The 22,260-nt window shown below is 35.4% G+C and overlaps 1 protein-coding gene across 2 annotated transcripts in view; it reads left to right on the forward strand.

Moving 5' to 3' along the window:
• The window catches only part of lin-28 (protein lin-28 homolog), a 253,510-nt gene that overhangs the window by 64,330 nt on the left and 166,920 nt on the right, over nt 1-22,260 (forward strand). The window contains exon 2 of one of the 2 annotated variants that reach the window (XM_069832159.1): nt 7,195-7,293. In XM_069832159.1, coding sequence (XP_069688260.1) covers nt 7,212-7,293 — 82 coding nt within the window. In that variant the 5' untranslated portion in view covers nt 7,195-7,211. Of the gene's footprint in view, nt 1-7,096; nt 7,294-22,260 lie in introns of those variants that run through there. The other variant, XM_069832158.1, reaches the window with a different exon arrangement.

Below are 22,260 nucleotides of genomic sequence, written 5' to 3' on the forward strand. Positions count from 1 at the left end.
TACGTCATATTCAGTATACTAGGCACGTAGCTAACGAGAAAGACGTGCTATGGCGCGAATCGGAGTCACGTGATTATTTAGATCTAGTCATGGCCATCTTGATAATATAAATACATGTTAAAAGTTTCAGAAAACAAAGGAATTGCTGTAATATTAAATTCCTGTTAAATGTGCATTGACATATAAACTTGTTCAATGTTGGCCATGTTAGGACTAATAATGTGACGTCACGTCGCATCGTAGTCTGTGTTTCTCGTTAGCCATGCAGTACTCATGTCTCTACTACGTCATAACATTACATTTTGTAAATTTATAATAGATTTTTTTACATATTTTAATGCTAGAATAGCATAAAACGTTGTAACACGTGTATTATCTTCATTATAAACACTCGTGAAAATTACAAAGATTATTAGTTACATAAATTACTATTTTGCACGATGTATCTAATTTTTAATACTTACGCATATTGTTGATATGTATCCTAAGTTAACATTCCCACGTGTAATTTAGTTGCTAGTTTTTAATTCCTTGAAATTTTACTTGAAGGAAGTAAAGCGATCGGTTTGGAAGTAAATCCCGAAAAGACAAAGTATATGATTATGTCTCGTGACCAGAATATTGTACGAAATGGAAATATAAAAATTGGAGATTTATCCTTCGAAGAGGTGGAAAAATTCAAATATCTTGGAGCAACAGTAACAAATATAAATGACACTCGGGAGGAAATTAAACGCAGAATAAATATAGGAAATGCGTGTTATTATTCGGTTGAGAAGCTCTTATCATCCAGTCTGCTGTACAAAAATCTGAAAGTTAGAATTTATAAAACAGTTATATTACCGGTTCTTCTGTATGGTTGTGAAACTTGGACTCTCACTCTGAGAGAGGAACATAGGTTAAGGGTGTTTGAGAATAAGGTGCTTAGAAAAATATTTGGGGCTAAGCGGGATGAAGTTACAGGAGAATGGAGAAAGTTACACAACACAGAACTGCACGCATTGTATTCTTCACCTGATATAATTAGGAACATTAAATCCAGACGTTTGAGATGGGCAGGGCATGTAGCACGTATGGGCGAATCAAGAAATGCATATAGAGTGTTAGTTGGGAGACCGGAGGGAAAAAGACCTTTAGGGAGGCCGAGACGTAGATGGGAGGATAATATTAAAATGGATTTGAGGGAGGTGGGATATGATGATAGAGACTGGATTAATCTTGCACAGGATAGGGACCGCTGGCGGGCTTATGTGAGGGCGGCAATGAACCTTCGGGTTCCTTAAAAGCCATTTGTAAGTAAGTAAGTTTATAATTCCTTTGCAGGGCGAAAAGTGACATTTGTTCGGAACAAACTCCTGCACATTTATAAGAGAAGCTAAAATCCCTTCCATCATGTATTATCATTAAATTGATTGAGTATATTGAGAATTAAATCAATGGCTTTCTCAAAACACGCTATGAAATGTTTCATACAAAACAATTTTTTTTCTCGAAAAGGATGCAAAAACGAGCAAAATTGTATTGAACTTTATTGTTTGAAATATCTCGAAGAATGACCCCTTGAAATTAATGACATTACTTACGGTTCACACTGTATACCTTTCAAGATATGGCGACACGGATAACGATACTTATTTACAAACATATTGCCATAGCAATATACGCGATTCATCTTTTAATCTCTATCATTATAATACAACAGAATTTTGATCCGAACAAATTTAACTTTCTGTTCTGCAAAGGAATTTTTCAATATTACGTTTGTTCCAATGAAATTCCTGCACATTTGAAGGAAAAAACTAAAATTCATTCAATCTAATCTGAAACTTATCACCTACATTTCATATTTTTTGTACCGCTATTAAAACTTTACGAATGTCGCATGCTCACAATACACATACCTAATAAACATAGTGTCCTGTTAATTGCATTGCTCAACTGAAGAAAAACAATAAAATCTTACAAAACACTGAAAAAAAGAACATCATTTACAGTATGAGACGATGTAAAAAATATCTAATATTTATTCTGAAGGCATAAGGCCTATCTAGGAACCTTGCAGAGTGAGGTTGATTGTCAAATACTGGTGGAATTATGATGGTAATGGTCAGGAAAACAAGAGAAGTCCAAAAAAAAAAAAAAAAAAAAAACCCTCGCGCCCGCTTTGTTCACACAAATTCCCTTATGACCTATACGGAGATCGAACCCGGGTCACCATTGCTTGAGACAGAACTAGACTGGGTTTAATTCGTGACTGGTGGTGGTAGTGGTAGTCAAAAGCAAAGTTGTATGCTTCCTTTGTAATTGAGATCTAATTAAACACGTAGATAGTTCCAATCCCATAAGATGCAATTAGAAAGGATACACAAATGATTTTTACGCTACTTATATTAAAAAAAAAAAAAAACATGACATGTCGTCTTATGAAAAGCGAATTTCATATAATCACTTACTTTTTAAATTTAATTTAATTCAATGTAAAAAGAACAGAATTACGTCATAGGCAACCTTTTGTTATTCCATCAATTCCTAGAACAGTTTCCTTCAAGAACTCTCCGTTGTTTGTTATGTCTGTGTAATACTTACAGGTCTTTGTCCTTAAACTATGATTCTCAATTAGATTTCAGTTTATCAACAGTAATCTCACTAGAGGTTTTGATTTATCTAGAGAAAATCAAAACTCGAATGGGATTTAATTGACTATTACACGATTAGAAGAAATTATATAAAGATTAGAAGTAACGAAGTACTCTAATACAATAAAATATTGACTTACGAAAATACTGAACTGTCTTCAAATGTATTTTTGTACCATTGTATTTCGCTAGATGGCTATAGTGTGTTATGATTAGCTCACCGCCGTCTGGATAGCTGTTTTCTTGTTATCAGCCTAGATCTAGGTTATCAGTCGTGCCAACTATAGAATCTTCATTGAACTCTATGGGGATTACTAGTCAAGAATGCTTTGTTGATTCAATTTCTTTTTTATTAAAACAGGCTACATTCCACTTCAATTATCCGGATCCCAGTAATCAATCTCAATTGACAGATGGTTTTCAATAATTAAACTATCTCTGATAGGTGACTATCCATAATATCACACAGCAGAAGCTATAACATGACCTAAATATAATAAACAAGTGTTTGAAAAGTTATAATTGAGGACCGTTTTTGCAAAACTTGCTAACTGCAAAATTTGCAAAATTGAGATTTTGATGGATTCGTTAACATAAGGTAGGCCTCTACATGATGTTCAAAGCGTCTTAGTAAAATCGGGTTATTTCTCTTCATTGTAGTGCGTCAAAGTGTGATGGTTTTTTCAAAACTTGCTTTCTGCTATAAGTGAGACATACAGCAAAACTTGCTTACTTTAGTGTTTTGTCTCTCCTGTAAAATTTAGTTTTTTCAGTTAGCAAGTTTTGCAAAAACGGTCTTCAATTAGGAACGATGAAATAAGAAAAGTTTTAATAAAAGATGATGAAATAAAAAATAAACATGAATAATTTTAAAAGGAACAATTATTGAAAGTACAATTTTCAAATTTGAATGTTTTAGTGGTTGGTGGTTCAGTTGATGTTACATTGGACGTGTGCGTAAAAGTGGAACTCGTTGATGTACATGGTGTATTCCTCAACTTATTCAGGATTTCCGAATGGTGCTCTTCATTTATTTGTAAGTAGGGTTTCAGGGAAGATGCATAACTATGACCAGTGATCTGTATTAGTTCTTGTTCTTGAATGCCAATGCGAGTCATATTTGAAACTGCTGTGCATCGACTGGAGTGGTTTGTAATTTTGTGTTTTTTGACGTCCATACCAGCTTTTTGTGCAGATAACTTAGTCCATTTTGAAATTTCATTTTGCCCAACAGGACAGTTTTTATACCAAACCCCAGAAATGTTATATGTATGGTTGGGAGTAAGGAAAAAACGATCAGTTTTTAATATTGCACTGCACTTACGTTTCTCCGTTAATAATTTATAAAGTCTTACAGGACATCTGTCTGTGTTTTCCTTATTGGGAATAAGCCACTTCGTGTCTGCTAACTTGTGGTCACCACCTTGACAAGTTTTTGAAAATATAGAGTTGTAAGCGATTCTTCCTGATGGAGTGCCATCGTTTTTCAGTTCTTCCTGGAAATGATGTGTAAGACACTTCACCGCTTCTCCTCCACACCAAGCCAATTCCAGTGGCGCAATGTGAAAAAATTTCATTTCCAAACCCAGTGGAGTATTTTCGTTTCTACAATAGAATTATATTCATCACTTTTTAATGCTACAGCATTTTTCTTTCTTTTTTCTGGTAGGTTCTGAAGCTGTTTTCTTTTGGTATTTCTGGCATCTCTGGCACACTTAAATTCTATGTCAGAAAATGGGTTGAACTTACGTTTATATCGTTCATAGTAATATTCTTGCAGAATTGTTGCTATAACGTTCCATATGGTTTTTACAGAGTATTCTTTATACTCTTGTCCATCTCCCTTTCGCATATTGATGGCCCAGTCTTTCATAATTGTAGCGATCTGTTCAACTGGAGTGTCACCTAGCAGTTTATGTCCCCGCTCAATACAAAATTGATTAAACTGGTTCCAAATACTGTTTCTGTTTCTCTTTGTGTTGTTTGGTGTCGTTCTGGCTATCATTTGATCTATTTCACTAATGTTAGCTTCACCAAAACGTTTGAACGGAGCCGCCATTTTCAATTGACTGTCTATGCTATAAACAAATGGCGATCACAAAGCATGTTTTATAGTACCGTAGAGAATTTTCAGTTTGAAATGTTGGCAAATAAAGAAACAAATGCTAGGGTAGTGATAAAAATAAACAAATGCTAGGGAAGCGATAAAATTAAACAAATTCTAGGGACGCGATAAAATTGTGCGATAAGCAGCCATGATTGGTTGAAAGACGTCCTTTTGTACCGTTTCATTGGTCAACAGTAGTATGACGTAGTAAAAGTGTAATAGTTAGAAATTTTCATGCAATTTAAAAAAAAAACCTATATTTTCTTACTTACTTACTTACAAATGGCTTTTAAGGAACCCGAAGGTTCATTGCCGCCCTCACATAAGCCCGCCATCGGTCCCTATCCTGCGCAAGATTAATCCAGTCTCTATCATCATATCCCACCTCCCTCAAATCCATTTTAATATTATCCTCCCATCTACGTCTCGGCCTCCCCAAAGGTCTTTTTCCCTCCGGTCTCCCAACTAACACTCTATATGCATTTCTTGATTCGCCCATACGTGCTACATGCCCTGCCCATCTCAAACGTCTGGATTTAATGTTCCTAATTATGTCAGGTGAAGAATACAACTATATTTTCTTACGTATTTAAATTATGAATAAGTGTATTATAAGCCTAATGTTTTTACTCTAATTTTGAAATAATTCTGAATTGTTATATTGAACATTTGGCACAAATATTAACTGTAGCATTATATTCTAGTATCCGTTATGTATCTTTCTTTTTTTTTCGTTGTGTTCCTTGTTTTTTTCTTTTTTCACTGTTATGTATTTTGTATATGTATCAATGTAAGCCACCTATAATTGGAAGCTTGCTTCTGTTGGTGGTGAAGTTCAAATAAATACAGAGGTGTGAAAATTATTAGAATAATCTTAATTTTAACCCTGCGTTACTCATGTTATAAATATTCTCACCATTGCTCAGGTGGGGTTTCACAAACCCCATTTTAAATAACTAATATATTTTTCCGCAAGTTTCAGAAATCAGATAAGTAAACGCAATTAAATATACTATTCTTAGTTCACTTAAACAATTTCTTAAGTGAACTCTTCTAGATGTGATTGAAAGGTTTACACATGCACAGAGTACACACTAGCTCCATCACTTAGATTTTCGTTGAAATATGCGCACCGGGGTTTACCACACCCCACCTGAGTAATGCAGGGTTAAAGGATTTTTAATAGTTCCTTCACAAATATTAGTTGAATTGATGAATATTGGTATATATTACTATACTGATGTAGGATATATTTACTACTAACAATGCCGGAAAGCATTATTGTACATTGGTATTTTTCTTATTTTACATGCTGGGTAACTTTCGGTGCTGTATCCCGGACTCATTTCACCGTCATTATCACCTTCATATCAATCAGACGCTAAATAACCTAGATGTTGATACAGCGTCGTAAAATAATCCAATAAAATTTAAGAAAAAAAAAATCTTATTTTACAATTGTTATGGGAATTCAGAAATTATTATATTATGTTGGCGGAATTGGAAACATGAAAAATTATATGCACAAAACAGATGAAGGGTACACGAGAAAAACGAACACTGTCACAATGCTAATAAGGCTGATGTCATTATCTAATTCACTGTATTACTACAAACTTTAGTGTTATTTTTACCAAAATTGGTGAAGGAGAATTAAAACCACGGATACACTCATCATTTCCTTCATTTCAAGTAGAAACATCAATAAATTTCGCAGTAATATACTGAAATAGATCACTATCTCACCCTTAATGGAAATGTGATATTGTTCATTTTTCCCGTGTACCCTTCAGATGTATACGTTCATTTGAACCTTCACAACAATGTAAACGCAAAGAACAATTTGTTTAAAGCATTTCTTAATTAATTTTTTATGTTTCCAATTCCGCCAACATAATATAATAATTTCTGAATTCCCATAATAATTGTAAAATAAGAAAAATACCAATGTACAACAATGCTTTCCGACATTGTTAGTAGTAAATATATCCTACATCAGTATAGTAATATTATATACCAATATTCATCAATTCAATTAATATTTGTGAAGGAACTATTAAAAAAAAACCTTTAAAATTAAGATTATTCTAATAATTTTCACACCTCTGTAAATATAGATTCGTGCTGTAGCCATAAATAAGAAGAGCGCAGCCTCGCTAATTACAAGACCCAATTCGATTGAGAGAAGCGCGGCGTGTTGCTCTCAAGTTGACTGCGACCGGAGTTTCTGTAAAGCTGGAAGCGGGTCTTTCCATTGTTGGTACTTATCCCGCATTGACCATAAGTCGCCCCGTTTCGGCCAGCCGATCTCGAACAGAACAACCCTCGCGCTGCAGTCTCGGGCAAGCCTCGCGCTGGGAGGGTCGGCTCTGCCTGCTATGAAACATAAATCATAGAGCTCAGGTACAGCGAGTGCCGCGGACACTTCAACTTCGTTTTCAATTGTTCCAGTCAGAGAGGACATTGGGATGGCTGGAGCGATGACTGGCGAAGAGGAGAGGGAGAACGGGAACGGGGTCCTGGAGGAAGCGCAGACTCCCAAGGAAAACGGTGAGTAAGACAGCTTCATTCTAAGGGTCGTATTCATAGACGAGACTTTGGACCAGAGTTGACTTTGGAAAGTACAAAGTCACCATTTTTCTATTCACAGTCGACACTTTGAGGAAAGTAAACTTCAATCGTGACTTTACTTCGAAGTTGCCGAAAATCTAGACTTTGACTTTCGTTCGTGTACAAAAGGAAAATTACTGATATTTGGGACGTTGTTGAATTTGCCGAGAACATTGAAGATATGTAGGAGATTAAATAAATAAATTTCTAAATTATAGACATCAGCTCAAAGAATTTTGAGTGACCACAAGGGTCCTGAATATAATAAACATGTACAATAATGTGATGTGATACATTAAAGAAAAAAGAAACTTAATTGTTGAAGGCAAATATAAGTTGATTAATTGAAATAGAGATGATGATGTAATATTTGAAGAGAATCCTTGATAATATTTATAAGAATAGACATTACATAATCAAAAGAAATGTGAAGTTCCTTAAGATGTGAATTTTGTAATTGAACCTCTACTGCCAAACAGCAAACCAAAGACGGACCATTGTTTAAGAGGGACGTTGTACTTTTGAGAAAGATACGGCAGACAAGGTTCATATATGGATTTCTTCTCAATATCAACTTCGGTGGCCTGATTTAGGTTTCTTTCGAAACGGATAGTAGGGTCAAGAACAAGAGCCAGTTTTAAGATGTTCCTTAGCGTATTATTATAGATTGTAAATTCAAATCAAGGTACAGATTTGATAAACAGACAGTATTAAATATCCTCTTCATGTTTCAACTTTCATTGATGAATAATCAAAGAGGATTACCTGTTCCACCAATAAATAATACAACTTATTTCATCCCGATTTTACGCTATAGTAAGGATTAATAGCTTAATATTGATTGATTCTTACTATTTAATTCCATAGGAAATGAAGTTAATTTATAATCCTTGCGGTCGTCATAATAATGCTTTCTGCATATTGATTTCAGATAATTTTTAAGTAGTTTCTGCAGACATGCAGGGAATAACTCTGCCAACTGTCAGCAGGATAATATGTCTCTTTCATAGTCTGTCATTGGTGGAATCTCATCTTCCATATCTTCACAACAAAATTATGGATAAACTCCAGAACACGGTACCCTACCCTGAAACTAACATAACTACAATAGACGTTTTATTCACAACAAAATTCTTAACAGGCAATAGTATTTCAGATTAACTATACCATCATGTTTTTGTAGTTACGAATTTTGTTATACACAAGACTGTTTGAATTGAGTTACGATTTTTTGTGGCCAGGTAGAAAAACAAATTATTATCGATTGGTGTAAAGACCTAAAAATGTCAATTTTTGTATACTTAAGTTAGTTTCACACTAAGCCTCGAATAATATTATTCTTATGTAAAGCTGCAAGAATGGTTAACAATTGCTTAACGTGTACCGTTGTTCAATTGTTTCATTGATTTGTGACTCGAAAGATGGCTTTGCTTGTGGCAATGCCTATCTGTTTCAACTATCTATTAATTTAATTCGTTTAGAAGGCAGTGATTTTGATTGCCAACATTAGAACAAGATCGTCAAATCTCGACTTGCTAAAGTCAAAGTCAAAGTCTCAGAAGTAGTGTCTATGAATAGGACTTTTAACAAAGTTAAACTTTACTACGAAAGTCGACTTTGGGAAGTCTTCATTCAAAGTATCGTTTATGAGTACGGCCCTAAGAGCATTTTGTGACTGTTATGACGACGACGGATAGATGAAGGCGAATCAGTTTTAAGTAATGTACTTTTGTCGAAATGACATACGATTTAAATTTCCCCTAGAATTTCGTCATTTTTGTGCTCTAAGTGCGCCCAGCTGTTCTTCTGAGACATTTTGTCTCTGCTTTGTTTAGTGTTGATATGTCTTGTTTCTGAACTTCAGTGTCGTGTAGTAATGTTGGGGTTGATTGTAGATTTGACTTCATAATTCCAATGTCTTTGCTTGAAAACTTGTTTCGCGTACAATTTAGTACAGTGATGTCAAAGCAGGCACATTTTTCTGACCTTGACGTCGTGTGCGGACATTAAGCGCTAGGTATGCTAGGAGGAATAAGCAGCCTGTTGGATTAAGAAAACAGTGGTGCACAAACTTCAAACGGAACGTAAAATATTATGTCGTTATTTTTATATAACTTCTTTCTGTTCGTTATTTTCTATATTGTCTGCAAAACAAAAGTACTAATACCTATTTCTTAGCCTAATATTGCAGTTGTGTTTTAAACGCTAATAACGTACTAAAGAGTAAAGAAGAAATATTCACACAAATTCCATAATAACTACAACTATACTGTACTAAGTGAATTAAACACATCATTCATAAAGAAAGTGTTATCCAAAAGAAAGACACTGAATATGACATGATAAGTTGAAATTGATATTGATGGTATCTTTACCCTTATAAAAGTATTCAAAACAATATTATAGTACAAAGCAAAGTTGTCTAGGTATATGTTTTAACTGTAACTAATATTACATAATAAAACTCTTTATCGCATTATGCTGTTAGGTGATATGGTGCGCAACTTTCTGTTATCAGAATATTAAATTCTCTCGAAATCTGCTGAAGCTATAGAGCTGACGTTTTATCAACAAATAGGCACATATTTTTTGTTTGTGATGTAACAATATTTGCTTTGTTAATTCATTTCCTTACAAACATTTTTCATGCGAATATTTTCAAACATTTTAATACACTATCTTCAGTAATATATATTTACGATATATTAGATTTACGAAAACATTGTTTTAGTACCTGTATGGCTACCAAACAAACATATCTGAAAATTTCACTTTTCTGTAAAGAAGTTGAGGAAATATATTTTCTTTTGAATAAAAAAGCAAACTCGTGAAAAATAAACATTAAAATTAAAACTTACATTCTTATAATGCACTTATACTTCGCAGACAAATCTAGAAATTAACATGGATACAGTTTTAATAAGTTCTCTTCCCTTTATCCATTGAATCATTGCTGGCCATCCCTGTATATAGCTCGACCAAGCGGCATATACTACCTCTTTCGTCTGTCTCTTTCCTTTCCGCTGTAAAGCGCTCAGGCTCTCCTGGGCTCTAGAGCGCGCGCTTGCTCCTATGGGCATCAGTTGACATAACTGATTTAATAACTAAACAGCAGTATTTGTCAGTGCATGAAGTACTGAGATGTATATCAAAGGTGGGGAATTACACAATGTAACTGCAGAACAAGTTGCTATACTGATTCTTAAGTATTTAACACTACTGATTAAACGTTAATAGACTGAAATGTAAAATAAAAATTCGTGAACATTTCGCCATTCAGATGTTTTTGGTAGAAGTGTTGTGAATAACTGTAGGCCTATGAGGAATGTCATTTGGAAAATAATTGAAACAAAATTTAACCTGGACTTATTCTAAGAAATGTAAATTATATGCGTAGAATCTATTGGTGTGGAAGATAGAGTTATGCACAACCCGTTACGAAAAATATAAATTATATATTGCTATAGAACGCCTGGCGCTGTAGTCAGTATGTAAAGCTCTTCCGTCACGCGGAGTGTCTCAGTATTCGGTTTAACGAATATTTGAGTTGTTTCTCACTCTTTGTGCGTGGACGGCAAAGGCAGACCACATTGAGCCATGCAGGAGTTCCAAGAGCCCTTGCAAGGACGCGATTATCATCGTGTAGACCTATTTAATTGATATTCTTCTCCCACTACAATTAATCAATCAATCCATCGATCCATCCATTGACTCATTGATTCAGTCATCCATGGATTCATTTATTGATTCACAAACTGATTCAGTGATTCACTGATTGGTTCATTCATTCATTGATTCATTAGTCGATTCATTTATTCAGGTATTACAGTTGGTATCGTCAAGAGAAAAACTTAACTTCTTAAAAATGATTTATTAATGAAATAATGCATCTGCTTAGAGTAATTAAAAGGCCTTAATATCTATTGTTTTAGAGGTATGCATTTTTAGTTTAAAGTGTAAACGTTACAATAGAATGCATATACTTATTTTTTTCTTGTATTTAATAAGTAATTGTAATTTATTCTATTCTTGCATTTTTTCACACACCAGATTTCATATTATGCATTACACTTATTTTTTTTCCTTTGTTGTTACCGGTGTTCATTTATTCATCTAAAAATTATGAAAATTACGCAAAATTATGCCCGCCCCCGGAACAATTTTTCCTCGAAATGATTCTAAAAATTATGGTTTATTTAACGACGCTCGCAATTGCCCAGGTTGTATCAGCGTCGCCGGTGTGCCGGAATTTTGTCCCGCAGGAGTTATTTTACATGCCTGTAAATCTGCTGACATAAGCCCGTCGCATTTAAACACACTTAAATGCCATCAACCTGGGCCGGGATCGAACCCGCAACCTCGAGCACAGAAAGCCAGCGCTATACCGACTGCGCTACTCAGGCCGACTTATTCATCTATATAATTATGTTATGAAGATAAGTGTAATAAAGTATGCAATCAATTGTAGGCCTATATTAAGCAAATACATTTTTTAAAATTACACATGGTAAATTCCCTTCAATTGTTACTTCTTTCGTGTAGCCTATTCAGAAAATGTCAGTGTTGTGTCTAGCCTGAAAAACATCAGGGGCAACGGTTGAAATTCAAACATTCGGTCAGATGCTCTACCTTGACGGATGCTCTCTGACCGATCGAATGAAAACCGGTTCTATGTCATGTAATAATGAAGATAAAACAACTGCTTTATAAGTTTGTGTAAATTGCTTCTGTAAGCTGCACTCTTAAGTCCCACAAAAATGTATATCTCCAGAATTAATTGTAGATATTCCTCTTGGAGAAGTGCCTAGTCCTATTTCGAGGGTTCTGCATCCCACAGACTGAAACCTGGTTTCCGGCGTGGTCTAGCACAGCGATTTCTTCTATTGTATGAGTTCTGTTAATTTTCTATTTCACCTGTGAGTCCATTCATCGTGAACAGTGCTCCTGGATTGTAGCCTCTCTTTTACGAAATGAAGGGAAATTTATTTTTAAAAATTACAAGATTGCAGTGCATTCAAATTCGGCTTTAATCTTTTTTACCATTTTTCTCACATACTGTAGAATCGCGTTTCGTATCCGAAATCGCTGCAGACGATGTCATCCTTGTTATAATTACAGCATCGACGCAGTTGAGACTAGACGCGTTTGACTACTGATCAGAGGCAGCGCTCTAGTGTGGCTATGATTCCTGCTTGGAGCGATTATCTAGCGAGATTATTTTTCTCGAGGTTTTCTCTAAATATAAGGCGAATATTATGTAATTCCATTGTGAATCCGCGGACTTATTTCGCCAAATAACTTCTCGCTATTACCAATTCCACGGACGATAAAAAAAATTATGGTTAATTAAACGACGCTCGCAACTGCCGAGGTTATATCAGCGTCGCCGGTGTGCTGGAATTTCGTCTAGCAGGAGTTCTTTTACATGCCAGTAAATCTACTGATATGAACACCGAAGGCCAGCGCTATACCGACTACGCTACTCAGGCCGACTGGACGCTAAATAACCTTTTATTTGATATAGCGTCATTAAATAACCGGCTAAAAATATAATTACAAACTTCTTGAGACAAGAATGTTAAGAGTAATAATAATAATAATAATAATAATAATAATAATAATAATAATATTATTATTATTATTATTATTATTATTATTTAACCTGGCAAAGCTAAGACCATACGGCCTCACCAATATGTTACCAGGAGCGTGTAGAGACATCTATACGAATCACTTTTCAAAGTGAACGTAGCTCTAGCTTATGCGGAAATGGGAGTTATATAACCTAGTAGTTGATACAGCGTCGTTAAATAACCGACTAAAATTACAGTAATTTTCTTGAGACAAGAATGTTAGAGTGTAGAGCTATAATATAATAGGAATGATTTTGCAAAATGAACATGTGCGGAAATAGAAGGAACAATTCTGCAGATGATTTCTTACGTAAGAATAAAGGTCTTATTCTTACGTAAGAAATCATCTGCAGAATTGTTTCCATTTGCGAACTTCTTCAAGCAGAATCTTTGAGGCTTAAAGATATCGACACAGATCACACTACGGAACCAGAGCATAGGAAATGTTCATTTCCTGGTTGTTTACCAATGACGAATCCTACGACCAGTCTTGAGCGAGTCACTTGACCAATTCTTACTTACGCTAGTCACTAGTGGAGATCGTTACTCCCGCTGCTAAATGTTGCTGTTGATGTACGAACACTACCGGCAACAAAGTTTTATAACTCAGTAACTAAAAAATCACCTCTGACTGAAATTCTGTCTGATATATACAGCTACAGTATGCGCCGAAACAAACAGTAACTGAAATTATCACTCATCTGCTGTCCACGTTTCCGTAGGAACGAAGTATTTATTTATTGTATATAATAATTTGGTAAATTGTGAATTCAGTGTTGTGTTGATTTATGGTTCTCACATCAGAGGAGAAGGTGTTTGTTGTCTAGCATTATTTCCGGTCAAACGGAGTACTGAAATTACAAACATACTCTGAGAATTAAGATAAGTCATTATGACATGCAAGGCGACATAAGACTGATCCCGTACGACGGAACTTCTCGACGACAGCTAACATTGTTGTGTTATTTGGTGCCGCATTGTTAAATCGCTCCTGGTCCTGCTCTTTAACGTGGCGCAAGCTCGGTCTATTCTGACGCCCCACTCCGTATGACCGGAAATAATGTTCCACGATAAACACTTTCTCCTATGTTGTGAGAGCCATTTTAGCAAATCTTCACTGTATCATGTATCAGCAATACAACAATGAGTTCAGATAAACAAACTTCACCATGGATACGATACGTACATGCGCAATATCAGTACGAGAATTTCACCACTGTTTGCTTTGGCGCATACTGTATTATCAGTAAGGAGCGGATTCCTATGTAATTAAATATTATTTTTGCATGTGATAAAACACAATTAACAAAGTTAAAAATTCCGATCATGAAATTTCAAGTTTAAAACCCGAATTTTATTTCACATAAAAACACATATTTTCACAAAAAAATATGTAAATACATATTTTTTAGGAAATCTATTATAAACACATAAATCTTGGACTTTTTAAAATTAAATAATTTTTTTACAAGAACTTTTAAATATTTTAAAACTAAATCAATTATGTAACTCAGAAGTACGTTATCTTTTTAAGAATTCTTGGTTGCTTCGTGTTTCTAAGCGCTGTGTGGTGTATCCGTGATCCATTTTTGTAATAGTATCACCTCAAGTTCTGAGAACTGCTAGGCAGCATATCAGTGTTATTATTAGAGAATAAATTAACATGGACAAGGAGGAGAGATCTTGTAACATATAATTAGGAATGTTTATTGTTGCTGAAGATGATTTCATTCAACGCTTTGTTTGTGAAACACAACAGATAAGAGCTCGGGTATGAACATTATTTAATTTAAACAAATCTCTCGCCTCTCGCTCATGTCCATCAAGTAAAGCAATATGTCTTGTTGTGATTCCCTGTTATCGGGCTTCGTCAATCGATATCCTTCAAGATATACTGAAAGATGGTTGTTTAAAAAAAGATTTGGCTTTCCTATTAGCAAATATAAGCTTTTTGTGTGACACCATAAAAAAAACTCGAAACATCCAAAAACCTGTTGCCTGAAACAGAGAGGTGCGTGCCGTGAAAATTAAACTAGACTCGCTACCAAGTTCAGAAGTACAAGTACTAAGGGACAAATTCCAGAATATGTTTGGGAAAAACAGTGGATATAAAAAATGTGTAAAGTTGCTCAAGTATTGGAGGGTGTGCCTGTAGGTGAAATTGACGGTGTTTGTGTTTGTGACATTCCTCTCTTTAAATATACACGTCTGACGTCCTGTGATGTGGAAAGATCGTTTTTACAGTATAAGTCGTTGTTCAGAGATAATCGGCATGCATTTGTGATGGAGAATTTGGAGATGACCTTTGTTGTTCACTGCAATTCTCGGCCAACTACTAGCACTCAAGTGTGGTTGGTGAGTACCTAGTAACTTTTTTTTTTCCAAGCTAAGTAAGATATTTTTGTCATATTTAAAAATATATATATTTTTTATTTTTAGCAAATATTTTCGTACTTTTTAGCACATAAAAAATAAATATATTTAAATTTTTTAGCACATAAAAATCCTCTCCCTAATTATCAGGCACTACATCTCACTTGACGATATCTGTTAGACGAAGAACAATATTATTTTTATACATCTAAAGTCTGATTAATGTAATATGTAGCTAGTCAACTATGTATGCAATGGAGGGGGGAAGGAACTCGCCACTCTACCCCATTATCTCCTGGCTTAGTTGTCTCATGGGTGTCACTTATAAGGTTCAAACCTGTCTTCGGACAGTTGTCTACATAACTAATAAATTTATCTAAATGCTGTTTGCTGCTGGGGGGGGACAGGAACTCGCGTAGTATAGGCTATTATGTTGACAACACAGTATTTGCATTCCTCGTGATTTCTACTAGATGTTGAATTGTTAGATCCTATGCTATTCCATTCATTGTTACGTAAAAATGTTTACAAGGAAGATGTCAGCTGGACATATTTTTTGGTAAGTTATCAGTGGTAAACATGTGATAAATTTCAACTCCTTGCTTAGAAGATCTCAATGAGGAGTCTTCCAAGACATTTCACGTTCATCCTGAGAGATTCCGAACAATGGATGGGGGCGTGTATAATATGATAATACTAGAATTTGTTTTATATTTAAGTGAATTGTTTTAAAATACTGTATATTGTACAAGGTCTTAATAGTTTTTCAATAGTTATTTGTATATCAATTTTCTATAATAAAAACAGCTTCCCTTTACCCAAGCCAAATTTTCTTTTACCACAATGCTTTATCTGTTGCATCTTCTTCTGTCGATCTATACTATCCATCAATTTTGATTTTAAATTCCTTTTTTTTTCTTCTAATTCTTCTTACCTCTGCCTCTCACTCTAAAATTTTTCTTCATACTGGCAACCTCTCTCCGATTTGACGTTCTTTTAATCCTTTTCTTTTCTATTTGTCCTATAATATTCTTTTCCACTTCCACAATTTCTTTCACAGTACTATTTCGGACCCCATATTTTCTGAATTTTCCCGCCGATATCTTATTCACATAAGAATTTGCTTTTTTTTATTTTTTATTTGATTGGGTTATTTTACGACGTTGTATCAACATCTTAGGTTATTTAGCGCCTGAATGAAATGAAGGTGATAATGCCGGTGAAATGAGTCCGGGATCCAGCACTGAAAGTTAACCAGCATTTGCTCGTATTGGGTTGAGGGAAAACCCCGGAAAAAATCTCAACCAGGTAACTTGTCCCGACCGGGATTCGAACCCGGACCACCTGGTTTCGCGGCCAGACACGCTGACCGTTACTCCACAGGTGTGGACAGAAGAATTTATGTTGTGAATAATTCTTTGCTTTCTATATGTTAACGGCCCATGTTTCTGCATCATAATTACAATAAAATAGGTACTTCGGACTGAACATACTTTGATATTACATCAGTTTTGTTCATGTAAATTTTTCGTTATTATTTTTTTTTCCATTGATAATGTAGCTGTATCATTACTTTCTAAGGTTGACCCCAGAGACTTGAATTAGTTCAGTCTTTATCTCCTTAGTATCAATCATAAGTTGTCTCTCCAAATCCAATAGTAGTTATTCAGTTTTATCAAGATTTACTATTAGGCCTACACGCCTTCTTGTGTACCCTTGTACTATTAGCTTTTTAATCATACAAGTAGCGTCCTCTGTTTCCTGTGCAATTATCACTTCATCGTCCGTAAGAAGTTGATTGTAAAGTTAATATTCTTGGATAATTGAAGGTCCCACGGAGTGACACTGAACTACTCGTATTGGAACATAACATGAATGTAAGTATAGTTTTAAAAATGTTGATGAAGTGTGGAAGAGTCCCTTGGCAGCGCTAGATGAACGTGGTGTTTCACCTGGTGGCTGATCTTGTTACAAAGGCCTTACACCTTCTCAGAATGCACCTCTATCTTCCATATCGCTTTGTTGCGTTCCAAGAACCTCGGTAGGTACTGCGAAAAATTGTCCATCCAAGAGCGACTAGCCGATAGGCAATAACATGAAAGTCATTTTTAGGATTTGTCCATGCCTCAACACTGCACATTGTTGTGCCCTCATATTTATTTCAATCCCATAATAGAGTGACATTTTCTGACGTACAGTAAACACGTCTACATCGAAGAGTCACTAGAGAAGTCCGGTTAAGAACCGGGTAAAGCAATCAGGAAATGAATGGATGAATGAATGAATGGCTGAATGGATGGACATATGAGTGAATGAATGAATTAATGGATGGACGGATGAATGAATGAATGGACGGATGAATGAATGAATTAATTAATTAATGGATGGACGAATGAATGAAGGAAGGAATGAATGGACGAATGAATGAATGAATGAATGGACGGACGGATGAATAAATAAATTAATGGATGGACGAAAGAATGAACGAAGGAATGAATGGACGGATGAATGAATGAATGAATGGATGGACGGATGAAATAATGAAGGAATGAATAAATGGATGGACGGATGAATGAAGGAATGAATAAATGGATGGACGGATGAATGAATGAATGGACGGACGGATGAATAAATAAATTAATGGACGGACGAAAGAATGAACGAAGGAATGAATGGACGGATGAATGAATGAATGGATGGACGGATGAAAGAATGAATGGATGGACGGATGAAAGAATGAAGGAATGAATCAATGGATGGACGGATGAATGAAGGAATGAATAAATGGATGGACGGATGAATGAAGGAATGAATAAATGGATGGACGGATGAATGAATGGATGGACGGATGAATGAATGAATGGATGGACGGATGAATGAAGGAATGAATTAATGGATGGATGGACGGATGAATGAATGAAGGAATGAATTAATGGATGGATGGACGGATGAATGAATGAAGGAATGAATTAATAGATGGATGGACGGATGAATGAATGAAGGAATGAATGAATGGACAGATGAATGAAGGAATGAATTAATGGATGGATGGACGGATGAATGAATGAAGGAATGAATTAATGGATGGATGGACGGATGAATGAATGAAGGAATGAATTAATGGATGGATGGACGGATGAATGAATGAAGGAATGAATTAATGGATGGACGGATGAATGAATGAAGGAATGAATTAATGGATGAACAGATGAATGAAGGAATGACTGGATAGACGGATGAAGGAATGAATTAATGGATGGATGGACGGATGAATGAATGAAGGAATGAATTATTGGATGAACGGATGAGTGAATGGAGGAATGAATTAATGGATAGACGGATGAATGAATTAATTAATTAATGGATGGACGGATGAATGAATGAAGGAATAAATTCATGTATGGACGGATGAATTAATGAAGAAATAAGTTAATGGATGGACGGATGAATGAATGAAGGAATGAGTGGATGGATGGATGGATGGATGGATGGATGAATGTGAACTAATGGATGGATGGATGGATGGATGGATGGATGGATGGATGGATGGATGGGTGGACGGATGAAGGAGTGAATGAATTAATTAATGAGAGAATTCCTTCTTTCAGTACAATATGCCTCATGGTTTTCCACGCGGTCCGTCTCGCTCCATTCTATAATTTTTATTTGCTATGATAGGGACTGATGTGAGGGCGGCAGTGAATCTCCGGGTTCCTTAAAAGCCGTAAGTAAGCAAATGGTGTGTTCGGAAATCTGATAGGCCTAACTTCAAAAATCATATTTTGGAATTGTTTTGACTTAAATAAGTCTATATCGAAGGTTCGTTATACTTCAGCCGCGGCGAAAATGCGACTCACGAGCACATTGTGGCTCGCAGTGATTTTCTCTCGCTACCTATCTACAACCCCCACCCTCTCACTCACTGGAGTCAAACTCCGTTCTATTTGTATTTGTCTCGGACCTGCGAGTGGCGTATCGTCGCAATGTCTCTCTCGAAACCATGTACCTCTATAAAAACGAAAGTTTCAAGTAGGATGGGAGGATGCATTCTTTTGCTTACAATATGATGAAAATATTAAATGTATGATTTGTTCACAAATATTACTAGGAAAACGGTTGTATAACATAAAACAGCATTATAAGTTACTACATCTTACTGATGAAACATTAAAAGGTTGTGTTATTGTTATTATTATTATTATTATTATTATTATTATTATTATTATTATTGTTATTATTATTGTTATTGTTATTGTTATTATTATTATTATTATTATTATTATTATTATTATTATTATTATTATTATTATCATCTCTGTACGTCGATTCTTTTACAGCAGGTGTACGAATAATGCAGTTAGATTTTCAATTTAAACTCACAGATTTACAATGTGACGTTAAATGGAAGCTAGATGTAAGGACTTGACAGATATTGAACTTTTCAAATCTTTGGAAAAAAAAATAAATATTTGAAGCTTCGTTCTTTCGCTTGCTCTGTTGAAGCCATGTTCGCTGTAAGTTACGTTTGTGAAAAATTATTTTCAACAATGAAAATAGTACAAATCAAATTTAGATCACGACTGACAGACAAATACCTTCGTGATCAACTACGATTGGCAGTAAGTGACATAATTCCTGATTTTGAAACTTTGTCGCAGAGACATTCTGAAGACAGTTAATTTTAGGTTGTGATGTGTCCTATGTTTTCTTGTTCATTTCTTTCTTCGTTACACGTCCTAAACATTAACTTCCCCTTCGGTTGTCCGCCTCCCTCCATAGGTGCTAAGCACTTTGCAGCTTACACAGTGGCTCGGCGCACCAAGGCCTTTTCGCCACGGCTGTTATACTTGAAAGGTAGTTTCAATAGAACCCTTATTATGTCGAACTTTTCGGAACCAAGGTCCACTGTCAATTTGTTTTAATTATCCATTTTTAATAGAAGTGAAATAAACAAATAACTAAGCGTATTTCTAAACAGAAAAAATATGACACAAATTAGTAGGTTTGTAGTAGCGTAATATTGAAAAATAATCTAAAATTTTATAATTAAAATTACAAAAATAACTTATGAATTATGTTTTTTTTTAATTTGAGGATCATAAGTGGACATTAATTTTAACATTACTGTACTTAATATTGCGCTTTTTTGTTCAAGCGATTTGTAACTACGTATTTTTATTTCCAAGCAGTATTGGCAACAGTATTGAATTTGGGGCAAGTGCGTATTGGGGTAGGCAGAACTTCGTCAGGATTTCTAAATGTCAAATACTAGTACAGGTTGGTGTACGATCAATTTTTCTTTTGCGCATCACTTAAGACGCAGAACAAACATAATTAATGACGCGGTGACATATGAAATTCTTAACATTGTCGTCGGTTTATGTACAGCAGTATTGAATGTGAAATAATTGTTAACGAAGAGCTGCGGCCTAATCTACCATTTACTCAAGCCAGTGGCGGTTCCTCGGGGGAGAGAAGGGAGGAACGTCCTCCTCACATTTTCTTCTTTTGAAAGTAAATACCAAATAAAATATGTGCCTTGAAATTCGAGGAAGATTCGATAATTTTTAAGTTCACAGATATAAGAAAAACTCGGTTGATCGAGTTTTAAACGACGCGCAATCATGTGCTGTAGAAAACCGTGAGATTGTATGTGTAGAGGAAAGGCACTCCATTCCTCCTCTACTGCAGTTAACACACATAGACAACAGCGCACTAGCGGCCAGAGAAAGAAGCAGAGTTTTAAAGCAAGTAAATGAACGGAGAGGGAGGAGATCCTCCTCTGAATCAGTCATGGGCGGGAAATAGAAACCGACTGGTCTTGCAGCAAGCTCGCTACCGCTGTCACCTAACGATGTTGCATTCAACCTGACTATAACACATCTAGGAGGAGACACAACAAAAACAGTTTTAACGCAACGCTATGAAAGACACCATGTAAACTTTTTTTTTAAATTATAAATCAAAAATATTATTCATTGCACTTTATATAGGCTACTATTCATGGTTTGAAACTTTCGTGGATATTTGAAAGTTAAAGTCGGGTTTATGTAAAACAAAGAGGAAGTAGTTTTACGTAGTTGGACCCTGAAATTCACTTCTATTCATTGTTTACTAGACAGGGCAACAGCCAAGTTGTCAGTTTTGTACAAATATATTTGAAACTGAAAGTAGGTACTCCAAACTACATCATTTTTAACATAAAAAATTAATCGGCCACCGGCAGTTTTGAACAATAATGATAGTATGACTTTACAAGAACTGACATTCTTCAAAAGTATGTGATACTGAACTTGTAAAATGTACATGTGGCAACACAGACCACGTGGGTGGGTGCAATGTTCTCGCTTTCCTCAGATTATTTCCCATTCCCATTTCCATTTCCATTTCCGTAAAACGGTTCCGGTTACGAGTTAGTAGCTAGTCTCTTCCAACACGTGTGATGCTGTAGTGTGCTCGAAAAATGCTACGAGGTTGTAAATTTCCTTGTAATTGTTAATTTGTGCAATTAATCAACAATGAATGGAAGTGAAATCATAATATATTTTGGACAATTTAGGAAACTCAGTTTACAAGAACAGATTATTGCTATATAGAAGGGAAGGCCAACCCCAACACTATCTGGTCTTACATGTATGCAGGTAGGCTAATTTGTCCTGGTCTTACATGTATGCAGGTAGGCTAATTTGTAGCATGTTTCATTCAAGAAGGTGTCATTTAGTGCTGTTAATTTCTTTCCTCCTCTTAAGAAATATGCAGGAGCCGCCACTGACTCAAGTAATGAGTAGGGTGGATGGAAGTGTTATGAAACGAATTTTACCTCACTTTCAGTATTTCTGTGGAGTGACGCGGGTTGACTTTGGTTCGGCACTAGCTCCCTGCTGGCGGTGCTCCTGACTGT

Source organism: Periplaneta americana, chromosome 8, assembly GCF_040183065.1.
Source record: "Periplaneta americana isolate PAMFEO1 chromosome 8, P.americana_PAMFEO1_priV1, whole genome shotgun sequence".
Classification (NCBI taxonomy): Eukaryota; Metazoa; Arthropoda; class Insecta; order Blattodea; family Blattidae; genus Periplaneta; species Periplaneta americana.